We start from the raw sequence: 22,752 nt of genomic DNA on the forward strand, positions 1-22,752 counted from the left end.
GCCGGAAAATCTCAGGAACCCCGAATGAAGCATCTGGTCGACACGGACAGGCTATAGGGAGGAGGCGGGCTAAACCGTAGCCCTCAGGAGGGGGGACACCCAGAAATCCTTCAGATATCCCTGAGTTAGGGTCAGCCAAGGATGTAGAAACCTCTGAAGGAGAATACTGGAGTACTGTGATGTGAAAAATTGGGCAAATTTGTCTTGGCAAGGTGGGATAGGTATTTAATCCCAGCAGAGGCAGGCAGGTCTCTGTGAGCTTGAGGCCAGCCTGGTCTATGTAGAGACTCCCAGGTCAGTCAGGGAGATATCATGCGACCCTGCCAGTGAGAGACAGCCGTTGGGGGGACTATGACTAACTGCCTTAATTAGGGTTTCTACTGCTGTGATAAAACACCATGACCAAAAGCAGCTTGGGGAGGAAAGGGGAAAGGGTTTATTTTGGCTCACAGCTCTCAGGCCCATGCCTGAGGGAAGTCAGGGCAGGCACCCAAGGCAGGAACCTGGAGTCAGGAACTAAAACAGCTTGCTGGCTTGCCCAGTCGTCGTCTTCTTCTTCTTCTTCTTCTTCTTCTTCTTCTTCTTCTTCTTCTTCTTCTTCTTCTTCTTCTTCTTCTTCTTCTTCTTCTTCCTCTTGCTCTTCCTCTTCTTCAATATAATTCATTTTTATTTTATATGCATTGGTATTTTACCTGCATGCATGTCTGTGTGAAGGTGTCAGATCTTAAAGTTACAGATGTTGTTAGCTGCCACGAGAGTGTTGGGAATTGAACTTGGGTCCTCTGGAAAAATAACCAGTGTCCTTAGCCACTGAACCATTTTTCCATCCCCTTGGTCTAATTTCTCATAGCTCCCATTCATGCTTAGGACTGGCACCACCCACAATGGACTATGTCCTCCCACATCAAGAAGGCCAACCTGATGGGGGGGGCATTTTTTCAATTGAGGTTGCCTCTTTTCAGATGACTTTAGTTATGTCAAACTGATACAACGACAACAAAACTAACCAGGACAGTATGCCTATTTTTAAAAATGGGCACACTGAAAAAGAGCAAAAGATGGGGCTGGAGAGATGGCTCACTGGTTAAGAACACTTGCTGCTCTTGCAGCGGACCTGGATTTGTTTCCCAGAACCCACATGGCATCTCATAACCCTCTGTAATTCCAATTCCAAGGGATCCAATGCCCTCTTCTGGCTTCCACGGGAATCAGGAATACACATAATGAACATGAATCCACGTAGGCAAATATCCACACACATAAAACAAAAATAAATAAACCTTTCTTCAAAAAAGGGAGATCTGGACCTATTGACATGTGGTGGCACATGTCAATCCTAGCACTCAGGAGGCAGAGACAGGTAGATTTCTATGAGTTCAAGGCCAGCCTGGTCTGCACAGTGAGTTCTATGACAACCTGGGCTAACAAGAGAGACCCTGTCTCAAAAAGAGAAAGAGAGAGAGGGAGGTGAGCAGAGAGATGTTAAGAACACTGGAGGCTCTTCCAGAGGACCTGAGTTCAAATCCTAGAACCCACAAGGCAGCTCACAACCACCTGTTACAAATCAGGGTCTGGATCTAGAACAACCCGGGGGCTGAAAACCTCTTGCTCTATGGGGGCTGGCAGAGTTTTAAGGTGGGAACATGAACCTGGAGTTTAAAAGGAGGAGAGGCCTTTGAATGCATGTGCGGCCAGCTGTGCTCCCAGCAGTGAGAATCAGTGTGGCCCAAAATGTGGATGGGGAATGGCGCGGTGAGCTAGAAAGGACTCGAGGGGAACCTCTCTTGCTATGTGGTTTTGGAGATGTCAGGAGGAAAGAAAAAGACATGAGGCCCCACGGTCTATATGTGAGTACCTCTCTGCATAGAGTTAGACACACCTCAGTCAATACAACCTTTTGCAACTCAAATTACAATCCATGCATAAGCAGTGGGGTTCAGAGGGAATAAGGCGTTTGCCCAAAGTCAAGCAGGGAATGTGGCGTTAGGATTCAAGCTCGGGGCCACTTGGTTCAAAGAACTGACCTGCCGTATTTCTCAGACCTGCAAAATGGATGCTGTTGTGGGAGCAATGGAGAGTGGCCGCGGCCCTAGACTATGGCAGGCAGTGTGATAGTTTGAAAGCACAGCTTGAGGGGCAGGCTGGGTACCGAGAGGGGAGAGTCTAGACGCAAGGAGACGGCAGCAGAGGTTAAAGCTGCCATCAAAGTTGAGAGGTAGGGAAAGGAAGCGAGCAGACTGGGAGGCATTCCCACGGAGGGGATAGAATGCCCTTCTACAGACCGGCTCTGGGAAGCCGGGAAGGAGAAATCACGACTGTGGGGCGTCAGTGAAGTGGGGGTAGAAAGGAGGCAAGTCTGCAGACCGGCAGGGTAGAGACTCGTGGGCTGGCAGGTAGGGCTGGTGGGTGAGAACTGGCCACCTTGTAGTACTGTAAGATGCCGTGAGCTTGGAGACCAGAGGAAAGACTGGAGAGACAGCATGGCCCAAGGAAGGAGGAAAGGAAAGAAGCCCGCAGAGGACAGAAGATGGCCCAGTGAGCAAAAGTGCTTACCATGACGTCTGATGACCTGTGCTCGATCCCAGAACCCACTCTAAGAAGCTGGCTGTGGGCTAGAGAGATGCCTCCGTGATGCTCTTGTCCAGGACTCAGGTTCAGCTCTCAGTACCCACATGGCGGCTCACAACCATTGATAGCTTTATTTCCAGCGACCATCGCCCTCTTCTGGCCTTCATGGGTACTCCTGCCTGTGATGCACTGACATACGTGCAGGACACACACACACAGCCCTAACATAAAAATAAATCTTTAGGGGGCTGGAGAGATGGCTCAGTGGTTAAGAGCATTGCCTGCTCTTCCAAAGGTCCTGAGTTCAATTCCCAGCAACCGCATGGTGACTCACAACCATCTGGAATGAGATCAGGTGCTCTCTTCTGGCCTGCAGGCACACATGCAGACAGGATACTGAGAATACTGTATACATAATAAATAAATAAATCTTAAAAAAAGTAAATCTTTAAAAAAAAATGCTGGGTGTGGTAACTAACATATGTAATTCCAGCAGTCCTATGGCAAAATGGAAGGGGAAGACAGGAGAATTATTGGGATCAGAAAAAAGTTACGTGTAAGAAAGGAACCAATTCTGAAAAGTTGTGTTCTGACCTTCATATGTGTACTGTGGCATGAGAATGTTTATGCATGTCATGCTGGTACACACACAAACAGACACACACACTACAGATTAGAATATCTACACACATCATGCATGTGCACGCACACACTAAAGATTAGAATGTTTACACACAACATACATGTACATACACACACTAAAGACTGAGTGTTTACACATGTCATTTATGTGCACACACACTAAAGATTAGAGTATTTACACGTCTTATATGTACAAACACACACACTAAAGATTAGAATGTTCACACACGTTATATACACATACACCACACACATGAAAGACTGGGAAGAGAAAAAAAGGAGCCAAAGAGAATAAGGAGAGAGAAGTTTCCTAGAAATCCCAGAAGGATTTCAAGAGGAGCAGGTGGCCAGTAGTGTCAGATTCCAAAGAAAGGCCAAGTGACCGAAGGACAGAGAAGAGAACTTGGTTCATCTTCAGGAAGCAGCTTCCGGGCAGCCACAGGGCAGAGCCTGGCTGCTGGGATTTAATTAAGAAGGATGGGGTGGATGAGGTTAGTAAGGAGAAGGATAGGAAGTGTGGGCCGTGGGGGTTACGCCTTCCAGCTGAGTAATTTGGCAATGGAAAGAATGAGACTAAACATCAACCAAAGGGAAGCAGGCCAGACTGCATGGTTTATTTTGTTGAAGATAAGGCAGCCCTGAGCACGTGGAGCAGTGTGTGTGTGTGTGTGTGTGTGTGTGTGTGTGTGTGTGTGTGAAGAACCATGTCCCTGCTTTGTTCTCCGTTCCCTTTTGTCTTCTCTGGTACAGTTTTCTCGTTTCCAGCTCTCTTTCTGGAACCTAGGAGGGTGACTTGTAACTGCTCAGAGAACACAAGCTGGGCTTGCAGATGCAAAGGCTTCTTGACTTCCACAGGTCCATGGAAGCGAGCTTGCTGCAGCCCTAGCTCTGTCTTCGGCTCTCACTAATCAGCCTGACAACTACCTCAGCCTCCAGAGCTCTCTGCTCTCAAGGCAGAGTGGGAAGTACATAAAGGTCTGAAAATAAGTTGTGCCTAGAGACCCAGGGTTAGCCTTTGCTCAGGCTTTGCTGTCTGCGAATTATTCTAGAATTACAATGTTTATAGGTCTAGAAGTTCAGCCTATAGCCCAGGCCTGGAATGACTTCCTGATCTCTGGGATGGGCCCTTGCTGTTCTCTAAGAACTTGGTAGAATGTTCTCTGATGTTCCTGTGAGCCACCATGTGGTTGCTGGGAATTGAACTCAGGACCTCTGGAAGAGCAGTCAGTGCTCTTAACCTCTGAGCCATCTCTCCAGCCCCTCTCTGATGTTCCTGTACTGTACAGACATGTAGCCCACCACTGAGAGTCCACATTTCTGAACAAGAATTAGAAACAGAGTCACACATACTGACTTTTCTGAGCATGGGAGAAGACAGTAAGTCACTCCCTGATCTGAGGCTCTCAGGTCACATTTGGAAGAAGGGACCTTAGGGTCTGGCTGCTGTTTCCTCGTGGATGCCTCCCTTTCAGGAGCTGCAGACAGCCTTGGTTAGAGAGACGCTTGGACCTGCGGACAGATAGAACTCAGAGCCGGGCAGACTCCCTGAAGTTCGAAGAGATGAGGCTTTATAAAGGGGCTCAGAACTCACTAGGCTAGAAGAGCTGACCCATTCTGAGCAAGAAGAAAGAGAAAGGAGAAGGAGAATATGGTGGTTGCTTTTTCTGGAGAGTGGGAGAGAGGAGCCAATGAGGCAGTCTGCTAAGTGGTAAGGGTGGGGCTGCCAAAGGTAAGCCCAACTGGGATCTAAGATAGGCCAAGACTGTAGAGAGTGTCAGAGTTTTGCCACTGTACGTGTTTGTCACAGAGGAGGTGACCTTCTCCAAGGGCAGTGCCTCATGGTGGAGAGAAACCAGGACGAAGGGTTGGGCTTGTGCAAGGGGCCCGTGTTGGGCCCCTCATCTATGAGATTACAGTCTTGGCTGCCAAGAGCAACTCTGTGGGGGTGGAATGAAACAAAGCAAAGGCCCTTTTGTGGTGCTGGGTTTCTAAGAATAGCCATGGCTGGGCTCCACGAGGCGCCTCCCCAGCCAGCCATGTCCCCAATCTTGTGCTCAGAGGTGTTCCTGTGCCTGGTGTCATGGCACCGATTGCGAGATGTTGAGGAAGTGGAGCTCTGGAACCCACCTCAGACTCTGCTACCTGTGTTTAGCCAGCTCTACTGTAACAGGAGGCAGAGGAGAGGAAGAGTGGGCACGGAGTTGGCACACACGTGTTAGGGAGGGGCACAAAGGTCGGAGCCACAGCTGGAAACAGTGATGCTCCAGGGAGGAAAGAAGGTGGAACAGGGGGGAGCTAGAATTGGCCGGAACAAAAGCCACCAGGAACGGGAAGACTTGTGGGAAGCAGTGGAGGGAAGTGCATGAAGGAAGAGAAGCAGAGAAGTGGGTTCAGGAAACCAGACTCGGAAAGAAAACTTGGGGTGGAGGGCCTGGAGCCCGTGGGGGTGGAGCAGATAAGGACGAAGCAACTGTGGTCCTCAGACACACAGGACCAGGGGGTGGCACAGCTCTTGGGGAAGCTTGGGAAAGGCTCTTGAAGGCCATTCCTGTGAGATAACGAAGCACTTCAAATCCTTTCCTAATCTCCCCACCTATTATTAGCCCCAGCCCTCCCAGCAGAGCAGCCACAGGCCCCTGGGCGCTGTCCTTTCCCCCACGCCCTTAGCTAGAATTAGCAGTTGTGTTGTGAGGTCTGAATGCAAGGTCATTCTGGCTTCTGGGGAGTGTCACTAGAGAAGAGGGTAGAGAGATGGTGGGAGGGGTTGGAAGGTCACTGGACACCCCTCTAGACATGGCACCACCCCACACTTAGGGTCCAAGCCTATGCTGAGTCTTCATATCAGTAAATAAACCCATCTTCAAGGTGGAAACAGTGTTGGGGGCAACCGCTAATCAGCAAGATGACTGGACCCCTAAGCATGGAAGCAGCAGTGCAGAAGCAGCTTTGCTGGAGGGCGGGGAAGTGGGGGGGGGGGCTCCTGGCAGGTGAGCCTGAGGAGGGGTCTTTAAGGGACTGGGTGTCCCCAGCTGCTGGCCAGTGCTGTGACAAAGACCCAGGACAGTGACTTCTGTGGCAAGTCTTGGGGCCTAAACTCCACAGGACTAGATCCCGTAAGATTAGACAGACAGGAGCAGCAGGCTGCGTCTTCCGGGTAGGATTAGGGTAGGATTAGGCGAGGGGCAGCAGACTGCACGTCTTAAGGGCGGGCCAGGGACTTGCCGAGTTTCCCTCGGAACTACTCTTGTCTTTGTCCATTTTCCCTCTTGCCTTTGGTACCCTCGAGTGTTGCTCACTGATTTGGGGTGGGGAGGTCGTTTGTTTCTTAATGAAAAAAAGATGTTGCTTGTATTTTATCTGGAGCTCTTTTGCCTCTGACAAATCTCAATAAAATAAATGCATGATGAATAAGGTACCAAAGAAGGCCAGCAGCTGCTGTCCTTGTGACACTGTGAGCTGCTGCCTGACGGGACATAGATGGGCTTCCCCAGACCTTATCCCGGATTGGATGGAGGAGAGGGCACAGCTTGCATTTCCTTGGCTTTCCCTTGATCTTCGTTTCTCCTCTGTCTCTCCCTTCCTCCTTCCTTCCCATTTTCGTTACTTTTTCTCAAATCATAAAACCAGTGCTCATTTTCCAAGTGAATGGATTTCTATGATGCAGAGAAGTCAAGCCCTTTCCACTGCGCCTTTCCAAAGGAGGCGTGGTTAGCAGTTCAGTGTATCCGTCTGAACCTGACGTCTCGTTGGTTTGTTTTCAGTTGGGGTCTCATTGTGTTACCCAGGCTGGCCTTAAGTTCCTGCCTCAAGAGATCTTGAATCAGCCTCTAAAGTAGCTGAACCTACAGACATGTGCCACCCTGTATGGCATGAGATGGCTTTTAACTAGAAGAAACAAAGGTAAAAGTTCTTTATGCTTTTTGAGGGGCTTCTCCTGTCATGATGCTCCAGGAAGATATCTCATAGTCACTTGCATTTGAGCAGTTGCCAAAGATCCAAAGACTCAGGGATAATCAGTTCTCGGAACAGAGTCAAACTGGGCAGCGGTGATGCACTTGGGAAGCAGAGGCAGGTGGATCTCTGTGAGTTTGGGGCCAGCCTGGTCTACAGAGTTCCAGGACAGCTAGGGCTCCACAGTAACATGCTGGGATGAAGCTTGACTGTTTACACTGCGTCACTCAGGCAACTTCCTGAGCTCTAGGTTGTCTCCATGGCAAGTATGGATTCCTCTAGTTAGCAGCTAAGGGCATTTCTTGTGTTGACAGGTTGCATCCTGTCCACCGTCTCACCTGCAGATCGGATCTGCCTACAGCAACACCAGTGCTAGCTTGGGCTCTCCCATGCCCCGGCTACAACAGAACTTCTGCCTGCCTTTCCAGGCCCAGGTCCGTGGCTCATCATTAAAGCAGCTTCCGGTCTGCTACCACCAATCCGTGAGACACAGAAAAGCAATAAAAGGAAACTGGTGAGAGCTCAGCTCTGCTCCCTCACACTGTGTCTGTGTCTCAGATACACATCTGAGAGGAATGCTGGAGAGCATCACCTATCCCTTTAGTGACTGTTAGATATAGATATGTGTGTGTTTACAACCTTACAGTCTCTCAATTACCATTCCCACACTGCTACAACTGTACACTTTGTATAACTTCAAATGTTGCATGTTGCACTAAGAACTAAAAAAAGAGGATTAATAGAAGGGGCTCCATGCTGGGGGTATAGCTCAGTGGACCAAGCATGAGGGCTAGACTTTGAATCCCCAGAACCTATGTAAAAGCAGGCAGGTGTAGTGGCCCGCATGTCAAAGTAGGCGGGTGTAGTGGCCTGTGTGTCACTACAGAGTTTGAAAGCCCAGGACGGGGGATTCCTGGAGCTGGCTGGCTATTTGTATCAAGATGTTGCAAATGAGCTCTGGGCTCAATTAAGAGACCCTGCCTTGGTGAACATGGTGGAGAGCAGCTCGAAAACAGTCCAGATGCCAACCTCAGGTCTGTGCACACCCCTGTGCAAAAGTGCTCACACACTCACACACACACACACACACACACCACAGACATATACACACTGGGAAAATGGGAAAGTACTAATAAAAAGAGGTTCTGGAAACTGTGACTTTTGGTCAAGACACAGAAAGAGATGAAGAAATTGAGGAACCCAGTGTTCCAGTGTATGTTTTTATAAGAAACTTGTTTTTGAGCTGGGTGGTGGTGACACATGCCTTTAATCTCAGCACTCAGGAGGCAGAGGCAGATGGATCTCTTGTGAGTTTGAGGCTACCCTGGCCTTCAGAGTGAGTTTCAGAATGGCTAGGACTGTTACACAGAGAAACCCTGTCTCAAAAAACCAAACCAAAACAAACCGAAAGAAAGAAAGGGAAAAAAGAAAGAAGAAAAAGAAAAACTTGTTTTTAAAAAAGGGGGCTGGAGAGGTGGCTGAGTGGCTAGATCACTGGTAGCTCTTTCAGAGGAGCCAGGTTTGATTCCTAGCACCAGTGTGGCAGCTCACAACCATCTGTAAGTACAGTTCAAGGAAATCTGACGCCCTGTCTGTTCTCCGCAGACACTGAATGTACCTGGTACATAGACATCCACGCAGGCAAAACTCCCATACATGTAAAATAAATATGTAAATAAAAATAAAATCTTTAAAACAAATAAGAAATTTCTCTTAAATATAAAGACACAGCTATACCCAAAGTGAAAGGACGGGCCTGGGTGCGATGGTGTGTGCCGATAATCTTGGTTTTCAGGAGGTAGAAACCGAAGGGAAAAGATCCAGAATTCAAGATCAGTTTAGGCAGAAATAAAGGGGAAAAAAAGGATGAAGAAAAATAAACCATACTAACACTGACCCATGTTGATTTTAGACCACAGGGACCTTGAAGGAAAGAAAACTCTCCGGGGTAAAGTGTGGCATTCGACAACCACAAAAAGGTCAGTTCCCGCAGAAGACACACTGCCTCTTACTCTTGGCAGCTGCAGCGCTAGGAAACAGCCTCACCTGCGCCACACATCCTGCTAGGCTGATGAACTGATCAGAAGTTCCGTGTTTGGGGAGAGTTTGGAATGCTGCAGATCTAGAGCCGACTTATCTTGCCTATCACTAGCCCTATTAATAGCCATTGGTAGCCCACTTCTGAGTCTGGTCTAGCGTCCTTATGGCTCTCAGGTGACATCTGTTGGAATACAGTTTCCACCAACCCAGAGCTGAGACTATCAGCTAGCATCTGCCGCCCACGCTGAGGCTTCCTTCTGGGCCTGCCTACCCTGGGGTCTTAGCAATGGACTTAAGAGTGTCCTGATTCGTGATTTCCGTTTGTTCTGTCATTATAACTATTATTGTGTTGAAACACAGTATTGGGGTAACCTGAATCCATGTTCCCAGATCAGTCACTCATAATGGTTCCAGAACGAACCATCTCTTGTTCCCTTTCAAGTGAGTGTTAGCACCTAACAAGAAAAGGTCAAAATATGTAATGCTAAAACTTCCAGAAATTCAAGGAGATCTAAATAAATACCCCATCACTATCATAGTTGATGATTTCAACTTCCCTCTACTAAATGGCAGATCTCAGAAGCAGAAAGTCTCAAAGACATAATTGAACCCAACAGCAATCAATTAATTGGATCTAACTGGTTGGTAAAAATACTTTTTCCAGCCAGGTGGTGGTGGTGCATTACTTTATTTTATTTTATTTATTTTCGAGACAGGGTTTCTCTGTGGCTTTGGAGCCAGTCCTGGAACTAGCTCTTCTAGACCAGGCTGGCCTCGAACTCACAGAGGTCCGCCTGCCTCTACCTCCCGAGTGCTGGGATTAAAGACGTGCGCCACAACCACCTGGCTGGTTTATTGTATTCTTAAAGTTAATATTTCTTGCGACACACAGGTGCTTGGTATTTCAATGACAAAAATAAGGCAGTATTATTTATTTTCTTGGATATTGTAATAGTTTGTTAATAACACATATGAGCAAACTTCAAGCTCCAAATAAAGCAAAATCTTAACTTATGTTGGGAAAGAACATTTTATATATCAATCGGGATTTGCTGGACATATAAAAAGTGCTGGCAAGCCGACTCTTGCCCACTACGCTGACCAACTGAATTCTATTTCCACGACCATATGGTGGAAGGAGATCCAACTCCCATTTGTCATCTTCTGAAGACCTCCCAATGCGCACCACACACGTACAATAAAATCCATTTTCGAAAAGACAGAACAATACAAAAACTCTTAATTTGACTAAGTAGGCTGTTACAGTGCCCGAGCCTCCCAGGGAACCTTATACTGTAATTAATATCAGAGGCAAATCCTCTGTCCCATTTGATGAAATTCCCAAATGTGGAAACGAGGATATTCCATCCAGAATGAGAAACACAAGAGGGCTATTCTTTTTTGATTAAAAAAAAAAAAAAAACACTTATGTGTGCTCAGGGTGTGTGTGTGTGTGTGTGTGTGTGTGTGTGTGTGTGTGTAAGGAAGGGTCTAAGATTCCCCTGGAACTGGAGTTACTACAGGTGGTTGTGAGCTGCCTGGTGTGGGTGCGGGGAATGGAATTCTGGTCCTCTGCAAGAATAGTATGTTCTCTTAACCATCGAGCGAGGGTTCCGGCCCTGTGTTGTTGTTGTTGTTATTGTTGTTTAATTGAGAACAAGGCCTCACAACGTAGACCAACCTGGCTTCGAATCCACGGAGATTTGTTTGTCTGTTGACTACAGAGAGCTGGGATTAAAGGTGACAGCCTCACTTCAGACTAGATTTCCAGTCCGAGGTCTTCTTTTCAGCTTTGACAGAAAAATTCAAGGCCAGCACCTCCCTTCTAGTACCTTATCCTGAGAGGGGAGGGAGCGCGGGTGTTGGAAGATACTGAGAAAAGATGAGGGGGACAAAGGAAATATGCGCAGCCTGGGTTTGAACCAATTCCTGCAGTGGACTAGTGGAGCCTGGAGGAAGGAAGGCGTTCAGATTGACCCGTTTGCTCAGCTGTCTTGTTTTCCCTAAGGAGTGGTGCATGGCGCACTGCAGCCTTTGCGCAGCGTCCTGCGTACACACGGAGAGGACGGGCCAGAGATGCGGCCGGCAGTCTGAACCGTGGCTCCGGGTTCCTCTATCCCAGCCGTCCGATTCATGGACGAAAAGGGCTTTATCCTTCTACAAGGACGATCACAGGCGCAGGAAGGGGACGCTTGCCCGTTCAGGGGGCAACGGCGAGCGCCGCCGGGCAAAGCCGCAGACCGCCACCCAGTGGCCGTTCTGGGTACTACACGGAAAACGCCGTGCAAAGACTGGCACTGCGGCATCCGGGAGCCAATCAGCTCTCGGGTCGCTCAGCTAACTTCTCTTTTCCATTAGTTGATTTAGCTGCCAATCAATCATTTACGCAACCTTTATTGGAGGTGGCTTCAATCATTCTCGGTAAACCACGAATCACATGCTTCTGCCCCAGCCTATCTTGGGCGCCTCTGCAGCTGACGACTTCAGCCAGTTTCTTTAGCCCATTGGTTAGATGAAGTCCGGCCTGTCTGTTTAGCGGAAATGAAAAATCTCCTATTTCCATTGGCTGAAATTTACAAGCAGTGATTGTCTATCAAATTTATGAACTCACGTTAGCACCCAGGAAGTTCGGCCCCGGAAAGGGTGGGCTCTGCGAAGATGGCGGCCCCGGTGAGTTCTGTCTCGTTGCTTCCTCCCGTAGCTACTGTGGGCGCTTCTTTTCGCCCGCTTCTGGTCGAGGCGAACCGTTGTCACCGTGCAAGAGTGGTGATGGGAACTGTCTCAGGGATGTGCTCGCCCTGACACGGCAGTGTTATAAGTCAGATGAGAGAGACGGGGGTGGATGCTGCATGTTGGCTGGTTCCGGAAAAGAAGCTAGCACAAAATTACCCTTCAAAACGAGCTTTCTTGACCAGGGCGGGCTGGGATCCCGCTTTGTGGTAGGAGAATGTTACGAGAACATTAGGATAGCGGTCATGTACCATAAAGCATCCGTGAGGTTTAACTCCGAAGTCTCCGGTCTTCCAGTAAAGGGCAGTGTGGTGGGAGGACTGACTTTGATTCGAGGCTGCCTGTACCCGGGAAGGACGGCTCAACGTCTCGAACGTATTGGCGAAAAGAAGGGAATTTAGTAGGCAGTGCATTCTGCCATCTCATCGCCTAAAGTAAGAACTTGACCATCTTTTCCTGTCTCCGCCTGTTTATCTGTAGGAAGTGCTGGAGTCAGACGTCTCGAGTTCGGTGACACTTTTGAAAAACCTCCAGGAGCAGGTGAGTTGTGTCTCCTTTTAAAATAAATTACTCGGGGATTAGCTGTGTCTTTGTATGTCTGATCCACACACATTGATGATTTAGGGACAGATATTTGAATACTACTTAAGTACGTTAAGTGTCAAATAAAAGCCTTTCATGGTAATTCATTTCTGCACCCAGAGAAGTACAGGAATTTTTTTTTAAAGTTATACCCAAACTCCTGTTAAACACACACACACACTAAGCAAACAGATGTTGCCAATGGTGACCTATCACTCTAAGTACCACTTACTATGCGTTTACATAGTTTGATGTTTTGTAAGTTCTGTTGGTGCAGACAAAATTACGGTCCTCAGTCTTCGTGTGGCCCACGCCTCTAAACTGGGCACTCAGGGGCAGAGACAGGTGGATCTCAGAGAGTTCGAGACCAGCCTGGTCTGTAAAGTGGGTTCCAAGACAGCCAGGGTTACACAGAGAAGCCCTGTCTTAATAAAAAGATTACACTCGCCACTATTGCCCTTCTCTCCTCATCCCCTTTGGTTTCTTTCTTTTTTTTTTTTTTTTGGTTTTCGAGACAGGGTTTCTCTGTGGCTTTGGAGCCTGTCCTGGAACTAGCTCTGTAGACCAGGCTGGTCTCGAACTCCCAGAGATCCGCCTGCCTCTGTCTCCCGAGTGCTGGGATTAAAGGCGTGCTCCACCATCCCTCGGCTTCCCTTTGGTTTCTTAACAGTCCCCTCTCCCAGCTGTAGAAAGCAGTGTGAAGTTTTCCTTAGGGACCTGTTAGAAACCCTGTGTTGAGTACCAACATTTCAGATAAAGTTTAGGTGCCATTTTTCCTTCACAGCGATTTGAATTTTGTTTGGTTAATTTCAGGTAATGGCTGTAACAGCGCAGGTACAAGCCCTGACAAAAAAAGTCCAATCTGGAGCATATTCTACAGAGAAGGTAAGAGTTATTGAAGAGGGGCTAGAGCGGCGGCTCAGGGGATGACAGTTTGCCACTCTGATTCCCAGCACTCCAGTTGTGTAGCTCAGAGCTCCAGCTCCAGGGGACTCCCTATGTGTTTTGGCCTCCAAAGGCACCCTACACATGTGGCATACACACACACACACACACACACACACACAAATCTTTTTTTAAAAAGGTACTTGAAGAGGGAGTACCCCTCATATGTTTTTTGTTGTTGTTGTTTTCTGAAGATTTGTTGTGTGGCATGTGTCCTAAGTGTTAGGACTTCATACAGGAGGAGTCATGTGTGGTTTCCATGCGTGTCCGGATGCACAGCAGAGGGCCAGGTGTCAGTGTGGCATCATTTTACAGAAGCCATGAGCAGGGATGGGCCAGCCAAGCAGAGTCCAAAAAGGTGTCTCAGAGTAGCAGGGTTTTAAAGGATAAATATGAGCCAGGGGTACTCACGATTGCAGTGTTCTGGGGAGTAAATGGTTTTGTAGATGGACATACATAGAATGTGTGTGTGGGCCGGGGGTGGTAAGAAGTAAGACTGGAGTAGTCACTCTGGGGAGCCGTGTAGGATGACTGAGGAGTTGCTCTTTTGTTTCTTTTTTTTTTAATATTTATTTTTTTATTGTGTATACAATATTCTGTCTACATGTATGCCTAAAGGCCAGAAAAGGGCAACAGACCTTATTACAGATGGTTGTGAGCCACCATGTGGTTGCTAGGAATTGAACTCAGGACCTTTAGAAGAGTAGGCAATGCTCTTAACCGCTGAGCCATCTCTCCAGCTCTTTTGTTTCTTGTACTATTAGGTGATTGACTGGGGCATGATGGCTTTGTATACAGACGTCCCCAGTGTCACTTTCTGTGATTTCAGTTACATGAAATTCACTGCAGTCTGAAAATATAAGTGTAAAATTTCAGTTACACCTCTTAAGATTTATTTATTTATTTATTTTGGATTTTCGAGGCAGGGTTTTACTTTAGCTTTGGAGCCTGTCCTGGAACTAGCTCTTGTGACCAGGCTGGCCTTGAACTCAAAAAGATCTGCCTGCCTCTCTCTACCAAGTACTGGGCTTAAAGGTGCGTGCCACCCTCACCTAGCACCTCTTAAGTTGTAAATAAGTATGTTTAATATAGAGTTAACAATTATTAATATTGCTAGTTATTGTTACTCTCTTACTCTAGGTTTGTAAATTAAAATTTATCATTGGCATAAATGTTAGGAAGAACAGTGTGTCTGATTCAGGTCTCTGCCATTTCAAGCATCCATTTGTTTAGGCAGGACCTTGCTATGAAACACAGGCTGGCTTTGAACTCATGACCTTCCACCTTTCAAATGCTAGGGTTGTAGGGTCCCTGATGTGCAGTGAAATAGCTGGTTTTCAAATTAAAATTTCAAGAGGAAGAAATCAGAATTTTATAGTACATTATTGGTGTCAGCAGAGGGCGATGCTCAACGTCTTTTTTTTTTTTTTTTCGAGACAGGGTTTCTCTGTGGCTTTGGAGCCTGTCCTGGAACTAGCTCTGTAGACCAGGCTGGTCTCGAACTCACAGAGATCCACCTGCCTCTGCCTCCCAAGTGCTGGGATTAGATCCTCAACGTCTTTACATGCTTGAACTGGGCAGGTGCGCTGTCTGCTTTGTTTGGGCTCTTGATAGGGTCTCGCTGTGGTGCCGGTGCTCAGAAGAACCCAGTTCGTGTTCTCACCTGTCTTTTCCTGGTGCGATTCTTTGCTGTGTTTTGGTGCTAGCTAGGCTTCTAGCATACATCAGTATATATTTGTTTATTTGTATTAACTTAGCTTTTATGAAGTTTTAGCATTTATAAAGTTCCTTACAGGTTATAGAATACTTTCATGTTATCTTATTTGTGTTTCAAAATTTTTCCTAGGGCGGACAGAAATACTGCTATTTATTTACTTATGAGGAGAATACAGTCTCAAGTTCAAGTGACTTAACCAGTGTTTGACTACCAAATGCATAAGTCAGAATTTAAACTCAGCTTGTGAGCTTTTAAATCCATTACCCATCCATTGGCGCACACTAGGGCTGGTGTGAAGAGCTCGTCCTCTGACGCACACTAGGGCTGGTGTGAAGAGCTAAGTTTGTTGTTTAAAGGGCACCCAGGACTTGGGCTTTGGATTCACACTGAATATGACAAACGTGTACTCTTGCCATGTAATTTTGGTCAAAGCATTTAACCTGTCAGAAGTAAATTTTCCCAGGCTTTGGACTGTAATTATCATTTCTTTGCAACGGTTAAGACCTTGTCTTATTTAATAGCCACAAATGTAAATGTATTTTATAGCCATGCTTGTCCATATTACTATATTTTGTTGGAAAAATCAACATGTTTGCTTTTTTTTTAACTGTAAATAAAACATTTGGGATTAGAGATTGAATTGTTCCACATTCTAGATAAGTACTCTGCTGCTGACTACGGCTTCCAGCCCTCTCACCTACTTTTAATATGGGGAGCTTTGGAAGATACATAATTTAGCACAAAAAAAGAAAAATATTTTAATAGTTTATTTATTTTCACTTTGTGTGCATTTGTGTTTTGCCTGCATGTATGTCTGTGTGGTGGTGTCTGATCCCCTGCAACTGGAGATACAGACCGTTTGAGCAGCCATGCGGGTGCTGATAATTAAACCCAGGTCCTCTGGAAGTGCAGCCAGTGCTCTTAACCCAAGTGCTGAGCCATCTCTTCAGTCCCCCCACCCCAAAAAAATTTTTTAAAGCAGTATAATCACCATTTTGAGATAACAGATAGGGTACGAGCTTGGTGTATTTTTCTTTCTGTTTTTTGTTTTGTTTTGGGGGTTTTGTTTTGGTTTTTCAAGACAGGATTTCTCTGTGTAGCTCTGGCTGTCCTGGAACTTGCCCTGTAGAGCAGGGTGGCCTCAAACTCAGAGACCCACCTGTCCTTGCCTTCTCAAGTGCTGGGATTAAAGGCTTGTGCACCCTGCACCCCCACTCTTTCTGGATTTTTGAGATGGTCGTGGAATTTGCTGTGGTGCTGGTCTTGAACTCCTGGAGTTCCTGCTCCACTTTCCAGGTGTTGGAATTACCCATGCAGTGCTGCACCCAGGTTTTGTTTCCTTTGATAGAGTAATACGTGCTTGTTGAGAAGGCACCTTTCATAGTACAAGCTTTATTAAAGGTTTATTATCCTCATCTCTCCAAAGTTTTTTTAGTGCATTAAAAAATGCATGCAGCCGGCCAGATGGCTGAGGAGTAACAGCACTTGTGCACAACCTAATGATGGAAGGAGAAAGTTGACTCCACAAGTTGTCCTCTGACCTCCATGCATGTGGGGTTGGATGCATGTGCTCACATATGCATACACATTCTACATAATAATTTTTTTAAAAAGTAATATGCACCACACAGCCCCACTTGGAGCCATATTATAACCACTTTTTACAACTTTTGTTGACGTTGATTTAGTTCCATGACATTTGTCTTATCCATATTATTTTTTTAATATTTATTTATTTACTTATTATGTATACAGTGTTCTGTCTGTGTGTATGCCTGCAGGCCAGAAGAGGGCACCAGACCTCATTACAGATGGTTGTGAGCCACCATGTGGTTGCCGGGAATTGAACTCAGGACCTTTGGAAGAGCAGGCAATGCTCTTAACCGCTGAGCCATCTCTCCAGCCCTCTTATCCATATTATAATGGGGATAAAGTCGGTAATTATTTTGGATAATTTGAAAATCAGTATTACGTAGAGGCTTTTTTGGTTCCCACGGGAAGGTCTGTCAGCGAGATGAGGCGAGGATTCTGCTGAAGTACAGAACACAGTGCGTGCTGAGACCGTGTGCCATCTTGTCCCCCTGTGGTCTGCGGTCTTCTGCACAGCACCAGGCTTTACCCTTCCGCCCTCGGTTTCCTCTCGCTGCGTTTTGCCCCTACTCTGAGTGTGTTGGAGTAAAGTAGGGGTTTCTGGGACGGTAGCTCGCTGGGACTTTGACAGTTGAACTGGGGTAGCTGCTGAGTGACTGATAGCATTTGCATTGTGGATTCATGTGCCAGGGATGGGGTAAGGTGGCACAAGACTTCATTGCCACGGTAGAGCAATACACAACTTAAAGCTTGAGTTGTAGTGGGTGTGGGGGCTCAAACACCTTCCCAGCACTTGGGGGCTGAAGCAGGGGGCTCATGATTTCAGTCATCGTTGGCTACACACAGAGCTCCAAGCCAGCCTGGGGTTGTCGGAGACCTGAAATATCACACAGAAACTGTATTGATTAAAACACTGCTTGGCCAGTCACTTAAGCATATTGCTAGCTAGCTCTTATATCTTAAATTAACTCATTTCTATTATTATGTATTTTACCACAAGGCTCGTGGTTTACTAGTAAGGTTTCTGGGCATCTCTCTCCTTCAGCTACATGGCGTCTCTTTGACACCTCCTCCGCTCTCCTCCTCTATCTGTTTGGAATTCTAGCCTTGCCCTGTTCTGCCCTGCAAAAGGCCCAAAGAGGCGTCTCTATTAACCAATGTTATTCACGGCATACAGAGGGGACTCCCACATCAAGCCTGGGATATATGGAATGGATTCTTGATAGCTCTGACTGCCTTTGAACTGTGGCAGTCTTGCTTCAACTTCCCACGTGCTGAGCTATAGGCATGAGCCTTATACTCACCCAGCATTTGGACTGCAGCTCCCTGGGTGACCCAGAAACTGCATATGAGAGGGAACACATTTCACATACTTAAATGGACTAATTGGGAGAAGGTTGGGCTTGGAAAAACATTATCCTGATATTTGCCCTGTGTGCTCCTCCTGATTCTGTGGTTGAAACTAAGAATCTGCCTTTTCCTGTTGTGTTTGAGTTAGGGTCTGAGCTTCTTGGAAGTGAAAGACCAGCTGCTGCTCATGTACCTAATGGACCTGAGCCACCTCATCCTGGACAAAGCCTCGGGAGGATCTCTGCAGGGACATCCCGCAGTTTTGAGGCTGGTGGAAATCCGCACGGTATGAGCCTTTTGCATATTGGAGTCTCGTTTCTAAGCCCTGCTCCAGGGCTGTCACCGTTGCGCTCACGTGAGTGTTCTCCTGTTTAACTAAGGAAAGGGTGCTCTTGTCTGCATTTGCTCTACCTTGTGAGTGTTTTCATTGCCTTTTCTGGAACAACAGATGGACCCTGGTGTGTGCCTCATTTAGGGACAAAAATGTAATCTTTATAAATTCCCATATTGTAGGTTTTAGAAAAACTTCGCCCCTTGGACCAAAAACTGAAGTATCAGATTGACAAACTGGTCAAGACTGCGGTGACAGGCAGCCTCAGTAAGTTGGCGGGCCATCTAAAGGGTGGGATCATTATCATGAAGTTCCAGATCTTACCAACTCTTCCTCTTTCAGGTGAAAGTGACCCACTTCGATTTAAGCCCCATCCCAGCAATATGATAAGCAAGGTAAGGTTTGCGTCCTCCTGAGATTAGCCCTGTGGCGACCCTGGTCTCCTTTCCCTTGTTCATGGTTCCGTCTTCTTAGGGGGTGATCCAGCGGTGACTTTTTCTTCTCACTTGTCTGATTAAAACTTCTGGTTTGTAGAAACGTTTCCCTTCTTCTTTTGTAGTTGGGCTCTGAGGATGAAGAGGACGATGGCGCAGAAGAGGAGTCCGAGGCTTCGGGGAAGAAATCTGTGAAGGGCTCCTCCAAGAAATACGTCCCACCGCGCCTGGTCCCAGTGCATTATGGTATGAGTTGTGGCCATGGCCTCCCTGGTGGGAGTTTTGTTTGTTTCCTGTGCTGACTCGAGAATAACCCTTGTGGACTCTTGTCTCAGATGAAACCGAAGCAGAGCGTGAGCAAAAGCGCCTGGACCGGGCGAAGCGGCGAGCGCTGAGCAGCTCTGTGATCCGCGAGCTGAAGGAGCAGTACTCAGACGCCCCCGAGGAAATCCGAGACTCCCGGCATCCCCATGCCACTCGCCAGAGTCAGGAGGATCAGCACAGGTCTGAGCTCCGGCAGTTGGGGGTTCGTCACATAGAAAGTGGAGTGAAGCCCGTGGTGGCGGTTGAAGATTGATGGCTTTGAAGCACAAATAAGAGCTGGGGAAAAGCTGGTTTTGCTTTAATTATTAAAATCGTTCCTTTTCCTACTGCCTGCTTAGGCTCCAGCAAATGCCATATAGTGAAGAATATGTTCGTTCTCACGGTAGGGCTTTAATAGGCCGCTGTCGTCATCAGTCACAGTTCTTACCTTGCGATAGAAAAGGCAGGTTTTGTGTTGGCACTGAAGTCTTCTGTACATTTAGGAAAACAATAGAAAAACAACTAACCTGAACACAGGCTCAGTAGCTTCGAGTGGGTAGCGTCTTTGTAACTGATGGTTTCTACAGTAGAGCCCTTTCAGGGAGGCTGTGAGGATTTTCCCTGATAAGTCATTGTGTGGTTGGACCATAGGTTAATCCCTAGGGCCGCGGGAGGATCCGTGAGAAGTTTGGTACTAAGCATGCCACACTCCTCCTTAGCTAAATACTGTATTATCTGTGAATGTCCTGAGGACTCGAAGTGAGAATGGGTAGATACTGGGACCCAAGTTATCCTCGTGTGAACCTTCTGGAAACTCTTTCTGGCAGGATTAACTATGAAGAGAGCATGATGGTGCGTTTAAGTGTGAGCAAGCGCGAGAAAGGACGGCGAAAGCGAGCGAGTGTTATGAGCACGCAGCTTCACTCCCTCACACACTTCAGCGACATCAGTGCTTTGACAGAGGGGGCTCCCCATCTTGACGAGGTGAGACGGGGCCCGGTGGTGGCAGGCAGCTGTGGGGCTTCGTGCAGTGAGTTTGAGAGGGACGGGTGCTGAACAACTACCATTTCTTCACTCCGCTTATCTCCAGAGCCAGGGTCCTGCTAAAAAGCGCAAGAAGATGCCGAAGAAAGGCCGGAAGAAGAAAGGTCAGTGAGCCACTCAGAGTTAGCTGCCTGGATGGGAAGTCTGAGCTGGAATCCCACCTCTTAGGAACTGCCATCCACAGTCTCTCCTATTTCTTCCATACTAGTCATTACTCTCGTTAGGTGGGCTTTTATTTATTTATTTTCCCAGTCTTGAAATCCATGTCCCTCGCAAGGGTCTCTGTCTCTGGATTACACTTCTGTGACCCCACAGCTCACGTCCAGGTGTCTGTAAATAGACACGTAATCACCTGGCCGGGCAGTGGTGGTGCACACCTTTAATCCCAGCACTTGGGAGGCAGAGGCAGGGTTTGAGGCCAGCCTGGTCTACAGAGTGAGTTCCAGCACAGCCAGGGCTCCACAGAAACCCTGTCTGGGGTGGGGTGGAGGGACGTGAAGGGACTGCTCGCCTTAACTGTATTCCTGCTGTGGGTCCTAGACAGATGGACAGTGCTGCCCCTTTCCTGGCCTTCAGTGCTCCAGCCATCCCTTGTCATTCACGGTTCTCCTTCCATTTCAGGTTTCCGGAGGCGCCGGTGACGCGCTTCTGCACTCTGTCATCCGGGTGCTCCGCCATATGCAAATGGCCTTGGAAGTGTGGGAAGATCTTTACTAAATAAAATGGCGTTTACTTATAAATCAAAGCCCTCTTTGCCATGCGTTGTATGACTGGAATTGCTGGGTGTGGGTGCGTCCAGTGAGTGGCCGCAGAAAAGCAAAGATGTTCTGGGGATGTTGGAGAAGTTTGCTTTGCTTCCTTTGGTAGAAATGGGGAACTAATTATTTTACAAAAACAGCGGTAGAATACCACAATCCCTAACCCCTGTTGCCCACCTTCCTGCACAATTTGATAGGTCTAGAATTCTAAAGTAACATTAGTTTTAGGTTTTATTGCTCTATCCATCTTGGCCACCAGGTGGCATTAGTGGCTCAGGAAAGCAGTGGTTGCTTGATAACCTGAAAGACCATGTAGCTTGGCTCTGTGTCAGCATGAGTTCTACGTGTTCCCATTTTTGTGATTGCTTCTTTCTAAAATGTCATGCCCAGAAGAGCTGATCTTTGGTCAGTTTTGGAATGAATTTGTAGCTGAAGTGGTGGGATGAGGAGTCCGTGTAGTCTTGTGAGCTAGTCTCTGCCTCTCCTTCCTCAGTTTACCTGGGTCAGGAAAGTCCAGCCCTTTGCAGAAGAATGTCAGCGAGTAAGGAACAGAATTCCTAGTGTGACAGCCAGGAGAATGAATAACGTGCAGGACCTGGAGCCAAGCCCATCTTGGGCTCTGATCTGTGCTCTCGGTGGAAGCTTCTGGAAACCTTGAGTGACGTAAGCAAACATTTAAAGTGAGAAGCTGGGTCTATAGATCTAATTTGCTGGAGTTTTAAAGACCGGGTCTCAGGAACATCTGATATTAGGCTCTGCTTTTCATGACAGGCATTGTGGGTAGGAATATAATTTGGGCCATTACATCACTAAAACTTCAATGAATTTTTTTCTTTTGTGTGTGTGTGTGTTTTGTTCTTCGAGACAGGGTTTCTGTGTGTAGCCTTGGCTGTTCTGGAACCCACTCTGTAGACCAGGTTAGACTCAGTGATCCCAAGTGCTGGTATTACCTTTGTTTGAGCTCTTTCTTTTTTACACAGATTCAAACTCACGTAGCCCTGGGCGGCCTTGAACTCACAGCGATCCTCTACTTCTGCCTCCTGAGTGCCGGAATTAAAAGCGTGCATCACCATTGCCTGGCTTGAATTCAAATCTCTTCTGGTCATCCTGATTGAGGCAAAAATCAGCTGACTACAAGCTGTAGAAATTAATAGACTAGATCGATGGTTACCATTCCCTGTGATCATGTCATGTGACTTAATGTCTTGGTCCTTAGTTTTTGTAAGCTAGGAATGTAAGTATGCTTGAGTCCTAGGGCTACACCTCAGTGGTAGAGCACTTATACCGAAGAAACTCTAGGTTCAATCCCTAGTATTGGGGGTGGGGAGGAAACTGGGGAGATGGCTCATTGGGTAAGACTGCATGCTATGTGGGCACGAACTTGACTTCAAGACCCCAACACCCACAAAAAAGTCAGGGATTAGGGGCTGGCAAGAAGGCTTAGTGGGTTCCTAACGACCTGAACTTTATCCCTGGAACCCAGAGGAGAACTGAACTGACTCTTAAAAATTGTTCTCCAAGCTTCACAGGCCCGTGTCCTCTCCCCACAGAATTTGAAAAGTAATAAAAATAAGTTAGGTATGGCTGTGCACACCAGTGAGCTCCCCAGCACCGGCAGGCAGAGACGGGAGGATGGATGAGGCCTGCTGACTGCCAGTTTAGCTCCAGGTCCAATAGACTTCAAAGGAGTAGTGTGCAGGGTCACAGAGCAGAACCGAGCACATTTGGTCTCCGGTGTGCACACATGCACAAGCAATTAAAATATAT

At 47.3% G+C, this 22,752-nt stretch overlaps 1 protein-coding gene across 1 annotated transcript; it reads left to right on the forward strand.

Moving 5' to 3' along the window:
- The first annotated feature begins 11,844 nt into the window (after positions 1-11,844).
- On the forward strand, positions 11,845-20,969 carry Ngdn (neuroguidin). Its single transcript, XM_050126170.1, has 11 exons — positions 11,845-11,871; positions 12,412-12,471; positions 13,327-13,398; positions 18,264-18,401; positions 18,629-18,713; positions 18,789-18,841; positions 19,006-19,126; positions 19,216-19,384; positions 20,011-20,167; positions 20,274-20,331; positions 20,849-20,969. Exons 1-11 carry the CDS (start codon positions 11,860-11,862, stop codon positions 20,866-20,868), a joined length of 945 nt encoding a protein of 314 aa, XP_049982127.1. The 5' UTR covers positions 11,845-11,859; the 3' UTR covers positions 20,869-20,969.
- Positions 20,970-22,752: the final 1,783 nt, after the last annotated feature.

Source organism: Alexandromys fortis, unplaced genomic scaffold (assembly GCF_014885135.2).
Source record: "Alexandromys fortis isolate MF-2015 unplaced genomic scaffold, M_Fortis_MF-2015_v1.1 scaffold_258, whole genome shotgun sequence".
NCBI classification, from domain to species: domain Eukaryota; kingdom Metazoa; phylum Chordata; class Mammalia; order Rodentia; family Cricetidae; genus Alexandromys; species Alexandromys fortis.